Source organism: Felis catus, chromosome A3 (genome assembly GCF_018350175.1).
Source record: "Felis catus isolate Fca126 chromosome A3, F.catus_Fca126_mat1.0, whole genome shotgun sequence".
Lineage (NCBI taxonomy): Eukaryota > Metazoa > Chordata > Mammalia > Carnivora > Felidae > Felis > Felis catus.
The window spans coordinates 135,647,294-135,664,175 of NC_058370.1; the positions used below are offsets into that span (position 1 = coordinate 135,647,294).

Below are 16,882 nucleotides of genomic sequence, written 5' to 3' on the forward strand. Positions count from 1 at the left end.
ACCGGCCTCCCCCGGACAATCACCGCACCGAGCTCCTGCCCCCCGGGACGGTCGTGCTCACGGCCACACTTTGCACACACTCCACACAAGGGGACACAAAAGGGAACCTGTATCACTGCTGCTCATTCTTTGGGCAAACACTCAACAAAATGCATCCTGTCCTCCAGGCGTCCTCTGAAAGCCCAGCACGCGCAAGGCCTTCCGCACAGAGCGCACGACGCAGTCATCGCTAAGGAAATCCGTGGCCACGGGGCCCAAGAATGAAGGTTACAACAGAGGCAGGTACAGGGGACAGAGAAGGGGCTTCTGCACCAGACTTGCCCCGGCACAAGCTTCCTGAAGACCCCTGACTGAGGGGAGGGAGTATCCGGTGAAAAAGCACCCAGCCAGGTAGTCGCCGGGGCCCGGAGAGCACATGAGAGCGGCTGGCGGGGTTCAGATAACGAGTTTGAACTTGGCCCTCGAGGCCCTGGGAGCCACTGATGGGAGTTCTGAACAGAGTCTTCATGTTTGTCATTTTAGAGCAATTACTCCACAGCTTAGGGGCAGAGAAACCCAGTTAGAACTTCGCTGCAGACAAGTAATAACGTGGAAACAGCCTCCACGTTTTCCGTAGCGTGTGGACTCAAAGCCGATCACGTAACGAGTAAGGGAGTGGACTGCACAACACCGAGCCTTCCAGAAGTGACGTGCTGAGTGGGGGCTGAACAGCGCCCCCAGATGCTACAGATTAAAACAGAGCATCTCGGGGCGCCTGGGTGGCTTCATCGGTTGAGCGGCCAACTCTTGATTTCGGCTCAGGTCACGATCTCACGGTTCTTGAGTTCGAGCCCCGCGTGGGGCTCTGTACTGACAGCACGGAACCTGCTTGGGATTCTCTCTCTCCCTCTGTCTCTGTCCCTTCCCTGCTCATGTTCTCTCTCTCATTCTCTCTCTCTCTCAAGATAAATAAACATTAAAAAAAAAAAAAACGAGCATCTCTGAGGATCCACCTGGAGGCAAGAGTGAAATGGAAAGAATCCGTGTGTGAGATTCAGCCGACCTAGACCCCACACCCAACTGCCAACTGGATTCCTGAGCTCCCGCCCTGCAAGCCTGCATACTACACCTGCCGGGCGGCCACAGGGGTGGGTGAAATGGTGTGCACACGGGGGCAGGGAAAGCACCAGAGGCACACGAACGAAGGAGAGCGGGAACGCGGGGAGCCAGGGGCCGCCCGCAACCATCCAGGCACCTACCGTGCTCCAGACGCCAAGGACACCGGGGCGATTATGGAAGGTGTCATCCTCGGCGACTTTACAGGAAAACAAATGTTTCTGACTGCGTGTCTTCCCTCAGGAAAACAGAAACTAGGAATTTGCCAGCCAGCAGCCAAGACTCCTTGGTGTCAGACACAACTCTCTGTGAATCAGAGCCCCCTTAACCTGTAATCTGGGCTATTTTGGAACACCCCATAAGCCTTAAAAAGTTCTGGAGGGATCACCTCGTTGTCAAAGGTCTCAGAGGGCCCCCAGCCACGTGGTATTTTTATAGCCGTACGGATTTTGTACTCACTCCGAATTTAACTAGTATTTAAGTGTGCTGATTATAGCTGCAAACACACTGCTTATTCCAGCGTGCGGTTGGAGAGGAGGACGGGGAAGAAGCTTTGGAAATTTACAGCACAGAAATAGCATGTGGTCTGTCTGCTGGAAAGAATCGATCCCTCTGTGACCAGCAGCGAGAAGGCGAGCAGGGGCCCGAAGCAAACAAAAGGCAGAGAAGAGACGAGTCTTTTTGTCACCGTGGCCCTGTTACGGGACACTGGACAGGCGTCTCCGTGGTCTGGCAGACCCCCGAGGAAGCTCGCAGCAGACCCAGGGCTGGGACTAAGAAGACACGGCAAGTCTTGGCTGGAAAACTGGGGTCACCCAGGCCAAAGGCCCGGATCCACAGGAGATCTGGATTTGAAGAAGCAACTCAAAGTGGACATGTGTAAATCACGTCCTACTCGGCTTCACGTGGGGTAGCAACTCTCCCGGGTTGTGGAAACGAGCCAGCGGTTGCAGAGAACCCAGAAGGGGCCAGGAAGAACTGAACTCTGGTCCAGCTACCAACCAACCCGTGACTCCCTTGCTGCTTCCGGTTTCTCTTCTGCTGAAACGTAGGGGTTAAATGGAAAGGGTTTTTTGTGGGTTCTGCTGCTCCCTGGCTTTGCCTGGGGCCAAGGCGGGGAGGCCGTAGCTGGTGCGGGCTACAGGTGCCCCGAGCTTGTTCCGGTCAGAGCCTGCGCTTTTATTTCTATTTATTTTTAAGACCTTGGGCTTCCATGAGACTTACTTGAAGAAAGAGGCCACTGCACCATCACCTCCCCAAAATAATTTTGGAAACGGCTGCCCGCAGAGCTCCCTGACTTCCTCTGAGCTGAACGTTCTACGATTCTACATCCAGACACATAGGTGTGGCCAGACAATGAAACATCAGGAGAAAAGGCACACCTGATGTGGCCCTAACAGGGTCTGGCGTAATGCCACAGACACCTAATAAACACACCTGATCACGAAACCCTGTGTCCCAGAATCTCAAGTCACTGACGAAAACACGAGCCAAAGAGGTGTCTTCTAAAGAAATACATCCCGTTGGCCTCTTCTTTCGTGGGGGGTAATGGGGCGAGTCTCCTTACCCATGTTGATATACTATAGAAAATAAAAGTCAAATGAGATTATAGAATCAAAACATCTACACTACCTTGTTGATAGTAACTAATTTTAACAGGGATGTTCTTGCTGTATGCTTGTATGACGTAAGAAGGAGCCGCTCTATTCACACACGGGTTAAATCTGGATCATTCGTCTGGTGCACACTGACTAACAATATGTCTTTACGCTCATATTTGTTGCACACACTTCACTGACAATCTACACAGAAGTCATGGAAACCTTGCCATCAGGGAAGGGTTTAGCACCCTCTGGGATGCTCCCAGTACTGACACGGGTGTAGGACTCCAGAGGCCATACCTTTCGTAGCAACAAAGATGCAATTACTGTAAAATAAAAATGAGAAACAGCTATGCCTCTCAATATAATGAATTCGATTCTATAAAGGTCCTTCACGTTGGAAAATAAAGTCCCCCACCGAAGAGCGTGGCTGGCATATAAGCCTCTAAGTTAAGCACAGTGTGATTGGCCAAGCTGTTGTGTATTTTAAATACTGAGGATTTAAGAGATTTGCTTTAAGCTGTACGTATAACATGTGGTAAAATTTCAGTCGTATCCACTAAGAGAAGGGAAGTAGAATGTGTAACTGCCAAATTATGAAAGGGAAAAAATGCAGTAAGAACACAAAGAAACCTGCCCTTAAAAAAAGAAAGAAAGGAAATAGTATAAAAATACTTCGGGAGAAAATAAGCCAAAGATATTAAAGATCCTATGAAGTAAATGGATTACACTGGGCAGCCAAAAGGAAGAAAAATGATAAAACCACATCATAAAATGGGAGAGATACACGTAAAACCTCATGGAACTGGAAAGACTGTAAATCAAATCACAGAGGAAGGTGATCCAGGAAAATGCTGACGAAAAGAAAACTATTGGAAAAATGAGAACTTAAAGCAAAAAGCAGAACTAGAAAAAAGAAGGTAACTATGTAACAGCAGAAGGTCCAATTCATTATGAGGCTACAGTGATTCTAAATTTGTATACACCAAATAGCTTCAAAATATGAAAAATAAAATTGACACGGTTACTGAAAAAATGGCAAAAATACCATCAGAGGGGAAATTCATTACATATTACTGAATGTAATAAACATACAAAATTAGTAAGACCATGGAAGGTATAAAAAGCACTATTAACCTAAATTTAATAAACGTCAATCTCATCACCAACAAACTGAGAATTCACAAACTTCTCAAAACTACATAGAACATTTACAAAACCTGACATCACACACAGTCATAAAAAATGACTCCGCAAATTTCAAATAATGGTATCACACGGACCAGGTATTCTGACACTAAGGCAGTCAAGACAGACATCGATAAGGAAAAGAGTCCCCACGTCTGAAAACTGTAAAAGACTGATCAGTAACTCATAGGTTTAGAAGAAAGTACAGAACTTTAAAAAAATGTAGGACTAAACAACAATAAGAATATTTTTTAAGAAAACCTAGGAGACACCATTAAAGCAGTATTGAGAGGGATATTCATCATCTTACATGCTTCTATTAAAAAAGAAGTCTAGGGGCATCTGGATAGTTCAGTCAGTTGAGCATCTGACTCTTGATTTCCACTCGGGTCATGATCCCAGGGTCGTGGGACCGAGAGGCAGCATGTAAGGTTCTACCTTCAGCATGGAGCCTGCTTAAGATATTCTCTCTCTGACTCTCCCTCTCCCTCTCCCTCTCCCTCTCTCCATCTCTCTCTCTCTCTCTCTCTCTCTCTCTCTCTCCCCCTCTCCTCCGCTCATGTGCTCTCTCTAAAATAAAAAAAATTTTAAAAAAGAAAGAAAAACAGTCTAAAAATTATAGAACTGTCTGTAGTTTAAGAAGTTAGGTAAGTGGGGCGCCTGGGTGGCGCAGTCGGTTAAGCGTCCGACTTCAGCCAGGTCACGATCTCGCGGTCCGTGAGTTCGAGCCCCGCGTCGGGCTCTGGGCTGATGGCTCAGAGCCTGGAGCCTGTCTCGGATTCTGTGTCTCCCTCTCTCTCTGCCCCTCCCCCGTTCATGCTCTGTCTCTCTCTGTCCCAAAAATAAATAAATGTTGAAAAAAAAAACATTAAAAAAAAAAAAAAAAGAAGTTAGGTAAGAACTACAGAATAAACAGACTAGAAAGAAAGACCAGTTACAGGTAAAAACAAAAATAAATAAAACACAAAGTAAAGTTAAAATAAAGAGAGGCAACAAAGTCAACAGTATTTTTCTTTGAAAATAGTAATAAAACATATACTCTTTGGCAAGTCGGTCAAGGAAAAAAAACGACACGGCCCCAAAGAACTATATTTGTGAAGAAACACAGCCAGCAGAGACTTAAAATTAAATGAATAATGTTATGCCAATTTTAACTTGAAATATAGGGGATGTAAATACACACTAAAACCTTGGTTTGCGAGCATAATTCATTCTGGAAACATGCTTGTAATCCGCAGCACTCGCGTATCAAAGGGAATTAACTGCGAGAACCGTCGGCTCAGTTGTGATCGCATGGTGTTCGGCATCATGCACTACTCGTATTGTAAGACCTCGTTGGTTTATTTATCAAATTAAACGTTATTAAAAGTATTGCTTGTCTTGCAGAACAATCGCAGAACAAGTTACTCTCAATCCAAGGTTTTACTGTACTCCTAGAAAAATATAATTTAAGAAAATTGGCTCAAAAAGAAAGAGTTCAAATAATTTTATAAGCCTTGAAAAAAACTGAAGCGATAGAAATCCTCCAACAAGAAAAGGACTAGGCTCTTGTTTGCAGCTGAGTACTACCAAAGTTTCAAGGGCAGATAACTCAAATCACATACAAAATCCTGCAAGGAATAGGGACAAAAGGAAAAAAAAAAAAAAAAGAAACCTCTTTCTAAATCATACATAAGCAGTTAAAGTAAGGAAGAATATAGGCAAACTCACTTATGAGTAAAGAAAAAAAAATTAAACAAAGTTAAGACCAAACAGAATCCAGATGTGTATCAGAACTGTATTTAGGGGGGAAAAACCATAAAGTTGAACAAGCTAGATTTATCGTAGGAGTACAAAAGAGTTTGCCGTTGGAATAATTCATGTAACATAACATAGTAGGAGGAAACCAGTGGAAGCCATATGGGCATCTTAATAGATGCAGAACAGCCTTTGATAAAACTCAACATGCATTTATGATTAAAAACATAAAACACAACCCTGCAAAACAGAAACATAAGGGAACTTCCTTAACCTAATAAGGAACATGAAAAAGAAAAAGCGACAGCAATATCACTCTTAATTAAATTAGAATATTCCTTATAAAAATCAGGAACAGGGAAAGGACATCTTCCATTACTTCAAGCCCAAACTCAGGCACCTGGGTGGCTCAGTCGGTTGAGCGTCTGACTTCAGCTCAGGTCATGATCTCTCAGTTTGTGGGTTCGAGCCCCGTGTCGGATTCTGTGCTGACAGCTCAAAGCCTGGGGTCTGCTTTGGATTCTGTGAGTGTCTCTCTCTCTCTCTCTCTCTCTCTCTCTCTCTCTGCCCCCTCCCCTGCTCATGCTCTCGCTCTCGCTCTCCCTCTCAAAATAAATAAATAAGCACATAAATAAACATTAAAAAATAAAAAACTCAAAATCAGAGATAAGATCCTCGATGGATTCAGAAAACCCATTGTTGGCTCACTATCAATCGATTTAAATAGAACATGGATGGTTTAGCAGAGCTGGTGGCCAGGTCTCTGAATGGAAATCCGGGTAACATCTACACCCTCCCCTCACCTCCATGTCCACGGCCAGAGACCCAGCTCTAGGCTACAGAAGATTCAACTCCAATGCCAGCTCTTAACATCCATGATTCTGTGATCCTTGGTATAGAGCACATCCTTCTGTCCTGTCTTATAGCAGAGCAAGAATCTTCCTCAGACCATGCACTTTTGATTTATTCTCTATTTTACTGGAAACTTTTTGATTCCTTTAAAAAAAAAAGTATTGTGAAATGCTTTCTCCAGGCTAGCACCCCCTTCAAAGATTATGAAATATGATTTTTCCCCATCTTGAAGCAATTTATACACAAAACATCCTGTTTCTTCTTAATCCTCACATTCACTCTCTTACGCATACAGTGGAGAAATCACAGAATGCTCTTTCTTCCGATTTTTCAAAACCTCACATTGCATTTGATTTTCTTGCTGGGGCAGGGTGATAAGGTTATGTTCTTTGGTGTTCACTCCAGCTTTACGCCAACGTTGAACTCAAAATGGACAAGGAGGATCCAGAACAAAATCACACAGTACTGCGTGGTCACCTTGCATGGCTTCACTTCCAGGGACAGATGCCCAAAGCCCACTGGTACCCCTCCTGTCGTTCACCAACCCTGTCCATTCACGGTCTTAACAGTGACGGTCCTAACCTGTGCAAATAATTCATCAGATTTCAATACAGATGGCCCCTCTCATGGCTGGGCGCAGTGACCAACGGGACTCGGGAGATCTTCGGACACCCACAAAGCACCAGTTCAAGATCAATTTTGCATATACGGACATATCCGAGAACAGATGGTATGTCTAAAAATGGAACCCGCTTTTTTGTACTTCTTCCACACGAATGCCAAAAATCACATAATCATAAAATAAAAACTAGCGTTAGTGATCCACCAACAATTTAATCGGTGGATTTCCTCAAAAAAACAAAAAACAAAAAAACAAAAAAACACCTGCTCTGCACAAGAATGAACTATCGAGACATCTATCATTCAAGGTCCAATTTCCGGGAAGTACGTCAAAACAGTACACTAAAGCTACAGAAATATCTTAGTTGTACTCATTACTTTCTCTTAGAGGCACCTCGTTTAAACCAACACATTCAGGAAGAATTGAAAAAATATAAATTTTATGGGGTGCCTGGGTGGCTCAGTCGGTTGAGCGTCCGACTTCAGCTAAGGTCATGACCTCAGGCCGCGAGTTCGAGCCCGGCATCAGGCTCTGTGCTGACAACTCAGAGCCTGAAGCCTACTTCAGATTCTGTATCTCCCTCTCTCTCTACTCCTCCCCCACTCATGCTCTGTCTCTCTCTGTCTCCGAAATAAATAAACATTAAAAAAATTTTTTTTAAAGAAAAAATATAAATTTTAATGTACCTTTCATACAAAATATGTTAGTGCACTGTTTTATTATAACAGGGCTTCATTGTATGTTTGTCCATATTATTTGTGTATTTAGTGTGTTCCAATAACTGAAGAGACAAAGACCATTTTCACTGCCAAACCAATCAGCCCATCAGACTTCCTCCCTATCAGAGAACGTTTCACCTTATTATTCAATTCAAGTAAATGTGTCGATAGACAGACACTTTATAACAACAGTAGAAATAAATTATGGGACACACTCATAAAATCAATTATTAAAATCAGTACAGTCAGAATGAAAATGAGATTAAGGCAACTGAATTATGTTATCCCTTTTGTAATAAATTATAATGACCCGATACTAATGGTTTCCTCATTGATATTTAATCAAGCTGTGTTAAATGTAGCTGAGATCGTTAAGTCATTTACGCAACTCTAAGGACAGCAGAAGGCATGATGTTTCTTTGGTAACTGTGTATGCAGGGGTCTGCGAGCTCTGTTGTTAGGCTTTTAGGAATGACCAAAAAAAGTACTGTATTTTTAAAACCGGGGGTGGGGGGTGGGGGAAGTCCCTTAATTTTGTTAGGTCACATGATCAAATGTTTCTTTTTGACTCTTGGCTGCTTTCAATCTTGCCTTCATATTGGAAGCACAACAGCCCCCAGTGAATCTGTCCAAAGCATTTTTTTTTTTTTAAATCCCATCACTACCAGGGCGCCTGGGTGGCTGGGTCAGTGAGGTGTCTGACTCTTGATTTCAGCTCAGGTCATGATCTCCATGATCTCACAGTTCATGAGATCAAGCCCCTGGTCGGACTCTGCACGGACAGCATGGAATCTGCTTGGCATTCTCTCTCTCTCTCTTTCTCTCTCTCTCTGCCCCTCCCCCACTCTCAAAAATAAATAAACTTTAAAATAAATACATAAATAAATCTTACCACTACCTTTCATTTTTATGGTTCTCCATCAACCACAGGATAGATTCTACCTCCAAATACTCAGGGCCCAGCACACGTGGCTCCTGGCACTTCTTCCTCTCATCTCTGCTCCTGTGCTCTCCCGTGGCAGGACAGCTCATGGAGTCTCAGTGGCCAGGGGACCTTCCTGTCCTCGGCAACCCCTCCTCTTCGCCTGGGCTTTGCTCTGTCCTGAGCTCAGGACACTGTTGACATTAGTCACAGAAAAACACACAAGCAGAATCTCCCCCCTTCCTCCCCTCCCGGCCCCCGCACCTGGCCCTGCTCGGAAGGGATGCTCACAGGATGTCTGCCGATGACCCGTCCAGAGAAACCTGCTGTCCCAGGGCCACGTTCTCTCTCTTCCGACCCCTAGAGCCCACTGCCACCAGAACCCGGCACGGGCAAGTTCACGGTGCTTACAGAGGACGCGCCCAAGGCCCTGCAGAGGCCCACACGGCAGCGAGCACACACGAAAAGTGACCCAAAGCTCCCAAACAAACAAAAAAAGGAACAAAAAATAAATACAAAGCAACTGCCACTATGATGAATGTGGAAAATGTGGTTGTGATGATTTATTCTAACAGAGCCTTCAGCCACAGCATCTCAGAACAGCATCTTTAACTGTTTCCCTTTCTAAAAATATCGCTCGCCTAACCACCTCAGCCACTCTGAAACCCAAGCGAAGCAAAGCAGGGTATTGATATTTTCGATTCTAGTTAGCGTTTGAAGCGACCTTTGCCTTGAAGCTTCACTAGCCAAGAGCAGAGGTGACTGAGCGGAGCCTCACCACTGCAGCCAGCGCTCGGCCAAGGCCGAGTCGGAGTTTTTCTCAGCCAGAGACATCTTTTCTCGCCAATGACATTCTCCACTTGAAGAAAAAAACCCAAACACCAAAACAGAATCAGCTTTCAGATTTAGCGTCTGCAGTCACAGAAGTGTGAACTGGGGGTGGTTTATGGTCCATGAAGACTGTTTCTCTTTATAAATCCTAAACATTTAAAAAGATCTTTTGCTCGTGCTGGAATGTCATTTTCTGGTATTTTGGCCTCTTCCACATGAAATCGTTTGTGACTATGAAGCCGGTTCACAGCTCCTGGAATTTGCTGGAACGTCCTGGGAGGTGGGTGTGGGCAGGGAAAAAGGCCCCGCGCCTCCAGGCCTTACAGTGCATTTTCTCGGGGGAGCCCTCCTGTCTCCCTTACACCTGACACTCTCCAGACCTCTGGGCCAGGAAAGATGTAAGAACCCCAGAATGTTAAAGTTGAGGTTAAAAAAAAGAAGAGGCCAGCAAGCACACAGCCTCCAAGGCACGTGAAGGAGACCAACGATGGCAAATCTCAACGTCCGCATTTCCTCCTTGCCGCGGGGACGAGGGCCCCAGACCCCCCTCCGGCCCAGCAGAGCCCTGTGCTCCTGGCAACACGTTCCCAAGACCGCCCTGGGGTGGTGTGGGCAGCCCTGGTTTGTGGTTGGGGGTCCAGCAGGATGTCTCAGGCAGGCTCTCTGGTCAGACAGTGAGAGGCCAGGGCGGGTAACCAGGAGCCTGGCCAGAACGAGGGACTTTAGGTACCTGCAGGGGCCCCATGGTCCCCAGTGCCCTGCCCAGCCCCACCCCACCACTCTCTCAAGCGGTCTCTCAACCACTCCCACCAGCTGCCGAAGGGGACAGTGCTGGCCCGCCTCTAGGCCTCCCCTGCCCAGCGTCTGGCCCCGGCCCCCTCCCTCCCCCTCCCGCACACACTGTCACAACTCAGGCCACCCCTCTCACTTCGCCCCCTCGGCTGGGCCAAACCAGAATTCAGCTCCTGGCCCCCGGGGCGCCTTCAACGCCCCAGCCAGCTGTCTAAAGAAACACACAAGCACACTGATGGGGGAGGGGGAGGGTCTCGAGTCAGGTGCGCGCTTCCTCCTGCTACCACGTGACCACTCTTTCTAGGTGGCTTTTCACTCCTCGCCCGGTCTCCCCCAACTCGCAATCCCCCCTCCGCCCGGGGCAGTCTCTCGGCTGGCCACCGGGTTTCCCATTTCACGAACACGATAGAAGCAACCAGAAGAAAACCGCAGGGCCTCCTCCCCGAGGGCCACCTCCCGGGCACCCGCACCCGCACGTGTGTCCTCAGCCCCTTCCCCGCTCCCCCCACCCCGAACTTGTCCTCGGCCCCTCCCCCACCCCTAACTATCTGCACTCCTCCTCCAGCAAGCGCTGTAGTACAAGATGCGCCTCCCACCTGCTCAAGAAATGAGGTCAGCAAGGTCCTTCCAACATTCCCAGTTTTTCAGTCTCTACTGAACCGCCGCCCACGGCACAAGAGCCAACGCTTCCAACTGAAAGTTGACTCTCTTGGCCTTATTTACCCCGCCGGACACCACCCCCTATTCCGCTCCCTCTGCAGCCAGGCGGCCCAGAACAGCTGTCAACATCCGTCTCCCGGTCCTCCCCTCGGGCCTTCTCTCCGCAACCACTCCAATGGCGCTTTTGGGCCCACAGCCACCAGACCTCCGTGTTGCTCCCAGAGCCACCAGTGAGTGACCAGCACGGAGCCGACCCCAGAGACTTCTCAGCCCTCCCCTCACCTGCGCCATCAGCTCAGAACCCCCCGCTTCTGAGATGATTCCATGTGGCTTCCAGGATGCCACGCTCTTGGTCTCCCCCTGGTCTCTGGTTGTCCCCCCTTGGTCTCCTTTGCCGTCTCTTCCTCTCTGCTTGCTCCTCCGACAGCTGGAATGTCCCAGGGCCCAGTCCTCAAAACTCTCCTCTCGCTGGGATCTCATCCGATCTTACTCCCCTAAATACCAACCAACCACAGGTCCAAGACTCCCACTACACCCCAGCCGGATCACCGGCCTCCACCATCGGATCTGTATGGACCTGTCCACTCAGCATCTGTCTTACAACCTCTCCACACGCTCAGAACCGAACTTCTACTCTTTTCGTGACCCACCTTCCTCTACCTGCGGACGTCCCTGTTTCCATGGGTGACAGCTCCGTCTAGTGACCAGCTAAAACCCTCAACACACTTACAGACTTGCCCCTTCCTCTCACACCCCACACCCATTCCGCCAGGACATCTTAAGGACCCTGTCTTCAAACTGTATCCAGAATGTGACCACTTTTCGCTCCTTCCACTGCTACCATAGAGCAAAGCCACCATTATCTCTTGTCTGAACGACTCTAATGGATTTCTCTGTTGGCCTCTCAACGGTCACCTGGTCCACCCACATCTTCCACCCCTACCTCCCATGTGGACACAGAGGCCAGAATGAACCTACGAAAATGCAATGTAGATCCTGTCCGTCCCCTGCTTAACACCCTGCACTGATTGCCCATCATAAAACCTAGAATTCCCCAACAGTCTGCGATGCTAGACATGATCAGCTTCCTGTTCAACCAACCTCCCGACCACCCCCCCAACTCACTTGTGACTGCTGGTTTCCTCCAGCCACCCTGCCTCCTTGGTGACTCTCCAGCACGCCAGTGGGTCTCTGCACCCACTTGTTCTTCTAACTGCAATGCTCTTGTCCCAGACACCAAGTGGTTAGTTAGCACAACTCCTTAAGTCCGCGTTCAGGTGGCAACTTTCTAATGAGCCCTTCCTGACCAACCCCCTTTCAAACTGCAACCTCCTCCACCCTCCAAAACTTGGTCTACTTTTTCTTCTCTCCACAACATTCGCGCCTCGTAATGAAACATACAATTTCCTTCTTCACACTGGGGGCTGTCTGTGGTCTGTCTGTTCCCGTCCCCACCCCCATCCTCCACTCGCACCCCCACTCAACTAGGAGCTCCCTGAAAGCAGGGGCTTGTGTCTGTTGAGTTCACTGTGTGTCCTGAGTGAGAACAGCACCAGGCACAACCCTTGGTTCTCGATGAGTTAATCAATCGGTGAGACCTTCGCTACATCTTCTGAACCGGTTTCCTCGTCTACGAAGCGAGACGAGCAATATGGACCCCACGGGTTCTTACAAGCAGTAAATGAGGGCCCATGTGTAAATCTTCATAAAGTACTAATTACTATAATAGCTTAACATAATATGTTGAGAACCATCCGCAAAATTAACAATTGTACTAGGCAATAGTTTCCATGGTGCAGCTTAAGAGGTATGGAGAAATCCACCCAGGCAGGGCTATAGCCTTTCTGGTGGCTGAGGTTCCGCTAAGAAGACATAAATGAAGGTTTTCATTTTTCCAAATTCAAAATTACCTCTGAGAAGTCCTGGGGGAGGAAAGGAACGTCTTCTGGCCAAATCCTGGTGTCCTGCTACGTTCACGTGCACTCAGCCGGCCCCTCCCTTCGTGACCGGCCACCCTCACGGAAACGTGGGAGAAGGTCTCGGGCCCTGGGGTCCCTCCACACGTGGGGACCTGGAGCGGTCCACACTCAGCAGGGTGCTCGGCACCTGGGAAACGTGGGGACAGCACAGGAGCTCAGAGAGCAGGCTGCAAGGAGGAGGCAGAAAGGACACCACGCTGACTTCCAGCCTCCCCAGCACCAGCCTCTCAAATCCCCAAACCCGGAGGGAAGGCTATTGATACGATTACTAGAAACTGTATCAGATCCAACATTTGGTAAGTATCCTGGTTCACTGGAGAGGTCTGTGGTATAAATAATTCCACCAAGGAGTTAACAGATAAATCCACCAACACAAGTAACTCTCAGATAACGAATCGTCCCCGGTTCTCTCTTCTGTCCCCTCCTTTTCCGTTCACAGCCATTGGACTTCTCCTAATCGGATTCCTATAGGCAAAGGTTCAGGTCCACTGAAAAGCTTACAGATAAGACAAGACTATGTTGACTGTAATCCCTAAGGCAACCGCTAAGAAAATAATTTTAAAATATGTAAAAAAATAAACAACTGAATTAAAACGGTATTCAAGAAACTATTCAGCATAAAAGAAAGCACACTAGAGGAATAAAAGAATACAAAGGACGCAAGACCCATAGGAAATAGAGAGCAAAATGGTAGGCATAAATTCTACCTTACCGGTAATTATGTAAGATGGTCTAAACACTCCAATCAAAAGGCTGAAACTGGTAGAATGGCTTTTAAAAATGCGCCCTTAAAGAAGAGACACATTTTAGAAGAGCATCAAAAAGAATAAAATAGTTACAAATAAATTTATCAAAAGATATGTAAGGCTTGTACCGTGAAAACTACCAAAGCCATCATTGTAAGACTTCAAATACCCCAATAAATGGAAAGACATCAGTGCACATAGGCTAGAAACCAGTAAAGACAGCAATCCTCCCCAAACTGATCTTCAGATTCAAATGTAATCCCTATTCAAATCCGTTTCCCATTTTCTTTTCATTTTTTTTTTCAAAATCGACAGGCTGATCCTAAAATTCCTATACAAATCCAAGAGACTCAAAATAGCCAAAAGAACCTTGAAGAAGAAAAGCAAAGTTGGAGGAGTTGCCCTTCCCGATGTCAAAAAAAAGCTACAGTAATCGAGATAGTGTGGTATTGGCATAAGAACATAGAGATCACTGGATTAAAACTGCCGGTTCAGAAATAAACCCATACATTCATGGGTAATTGACTGTTGACAAGAATTCCATGACGTTTTAAAGGGCAACTGACAGTCTTTTCAACAAATGGTGCTGACGTGCAAAAAATGAATCTCGACACAGACCTTATAACTTTCATAAAAAATTAACTCACAATGGGTCAGACCTCAACATAAGAGCTAAAATTACAAAACTCTTAGAAAAAGATCATAGAGGAGTAAATCCGTGTGACCTCTGATTAGGTACCAGTTTCTTAAATATATCACCAAAAGTGCAAACAATAAAATAAACAATAAATTTTAAAATTTCATGTGTCAAAAAACACCATCAATAAAGTAAAAAAAAAAAAAAAACAAGGGGAGAAAATACATACAAAACATATGTCTGACAGGGACCTAGTATCTAGATTATACAAAGAACTCATACAACTTAACAGTAAAAAGACAAATAACCCAAATCAAAAATGGGCAAAAAGTTTGAAAAGACATTTCTCCAAAAAAGCCGTTCAATGTCCAATAAGCACAAAAAAAAGTCCAACATTCAATTAATACATATTTTGTATGTTGTATGTATTATATACTGTATTGTTACACAAAGTGAGGTACAGAAGAGAAAATGCTGTTAAGAAAATCATAAGGAAGAGAAAACACATTGACTGTCCTGGACTGTATTTAGCAAAAGAAATCTACATATTAGTGGACCCGGGCAGTTCAAACCCATGTGATCCAAGGGTCAACTGTACTTTAAAATGATGAATTTTAACCTCAATGAAACTATCCTTTAAAAAGAGGCACACCTGGATGGCTCAGTTGGTTAAGTGTCTGACTCTTGGTTTGGGCTCAGGTCATGATCTCAAGGTTCTTGAATTCAAGCCCCGCATCGGGCTCTGTGCTGGCAGCGTGGAGCCTGCTGGGATTCTCTCTCCTCTCCCTGCCCCTTGCCCCCACCTCTCAAAATAAATAAACTTAAAGAAAGAAAGGAAGGAAGGAAGGAAGGAAGGAAGGAAGGAAGGAAGGAAGGAAAGAAAGAAAGAAAGAAAGAAAGAAAGAAAGAAAGAAAGAAAGAAAGAAAGAAAAAAAAAAAAAAACATCAGGAGCATCTGGCTGGCTCAGTTGGTGGAGCATGTGACTCTTGATCTCAGGGTCATGAGTTCGAGCCCCATATTGGGCGTAGAGATTACTTATATAAATAAACTTTAAAAAACTGGAAAAAGTCTAAAAAAGAGTAAGGCAAGATAACTCCTCAATTTCCCAAACTCTCTTTCCTCAAGTACAGTGTCTGCTCAGGAACTCAACACCAGCATCTGAACTTGGCTTATTTTTAGGCATCTCCGGTCAGGGAGCAAAGCACAAAATCAATTCCGTTTTTCTAGTCACTTCAAAGAGGGGCACAGAGAGCAGGCAACGTTTAAATCTGAGTAGACAGGAGATACATCCCGATGGATAAACCCACAGCTACTCCTTCCTCGCTGCTCTCTCCCGTGACAAGCTTTCCCAAATGCATTCTCTTGCGATGTTCACGTCCGAGCGCCTGAGTCCAAAGCCTTCCAAGTTAAGGCTGAGAGTTCGACCTGCCCCCAGCATCACCTGGCCCTGGCACAGAGCAAACCTCTTGACCCGCAGAAAGCTACACCTCCTTGGTCCCGAGGCATCAAGATACCGACTCCGGAAAACGTGATCCCATTGTTTGCAAGTCTACTGTCCACCTTTACTTGGCAATACATTCAGACGCTTCCAACAACGCACAATACGAGACAGTCTTCTACTACCTGCTTCTGCACTTTTCCCAGGTTAGAAGAGCCAGGAAGTAGAATTATAATCTCCGGCAGGAAAGGAAAAGCCCTCCGCTCAGCTGGTGCGCTGGCAAAGGAGATTTTTCTAGCCGCCTTTTACAAAGATTTATAAAGGGAGGCTGCATGCAGAGCTCTCAACCCGGAGGGGTGCGCTGTGAGCCCACGTGGCTTGTGGGCTGTTCGCAGGTTGCAAACCGCCCCCCCCCGACCCCACCTTTCCAGAGCCCCACTGCCAGGGAGCTGCCGGCCCCTGCACTGCCCCGGCACAACACAGGCAGGAATGAAAGACCTGTAGCATCTCCTGCGCTGGCTTTCCTGTCCGTGTTGAGTAGGACTTGTGGCAGCCTCCAGCCGGGGTTCGATCACCCGGGTATCCAGCTCTCAGCAGTGCTCTGCCTACGAAGCTGCACGGAGAGTGAGTGGCCAGTCCCTATCCGGACATTTCCCCACAAGCCCTGCTATTGTTAGTGCACAGTTCTGCAGGGTACCAGGAACGCGCAGACTGCAGTGTAGCCGAAACACCAATGGTAGCTACTCAGGGATCCACCTTTCCTGCCCTCCTACCATCTGCTGAGATCCCGTGTAGGAGCGATACAAAAATGGATGGAATGTGGGGTGCCTGGCCGGCTCGGTCGGAGGACTGTGCGACTCTTGATCTCAGGGTCAGGAATTGGAGCCCCACCCTAGGTGTAGAGATTACGAAAAAGAAAAACAAAACTTAAAAATTAAAATGGATGGGATACGACTTTGCTCTGAAGGAGTTCGGACGTTGTAGGAATCTTTACGTCCATCCGTTACCCTTTGAATGCTTAAAAAAAGTTAACTGTGTTAGTGGTTGCCATTTGAAGTGTTC

The 16,882-nt window shown here is 46.7% G+C and overlaps 1 protein-coding gene across 12 annotated transcripts in view; it reads right to left on the bottom strand.

Moving 5' to 3' along the window:
* RNF144A (ring finger protein 144A) overlaps positions 1 to 16,882 on the bottom strand; it is a 339,972-nt gene that overhangs the window by 299,257 nt on the left and 23,833 nt on the right. For 3 of the 12 annotated variants that reach the window (XR_006596034.1, XR_006596035.1, XR_006596036.1), the window contains exons 1-2: positions 13,711 to 13,785; positions 12,930 to 13,125 (exon numbers count right to left, since the gene is read on the bottom strand). The exons of 3 other annotated variants lie outside the window; for them this stretch is intronic. Coding sequence is in view for 1 of the 9 variants with exons in the window: in XM_045055007.1 (XP_044910942.1) it covers positions 12,930 to 13,125; positions 13,711 to 13,785; positions 13,873 to 13,933 (332 nt within the window). In the remaining 8 variants the exon portion in view is untranslated. Of the gene's footprint in view, positions 1 to 12,929; positions 15,152 to 16,882 lie in introns of those variants that run through there. 6 more of the 12 variants (XR_006596038.1, XR_006596037.1, XM_045055007.1 and 3 more) reach the window with 5 other exon arrangements.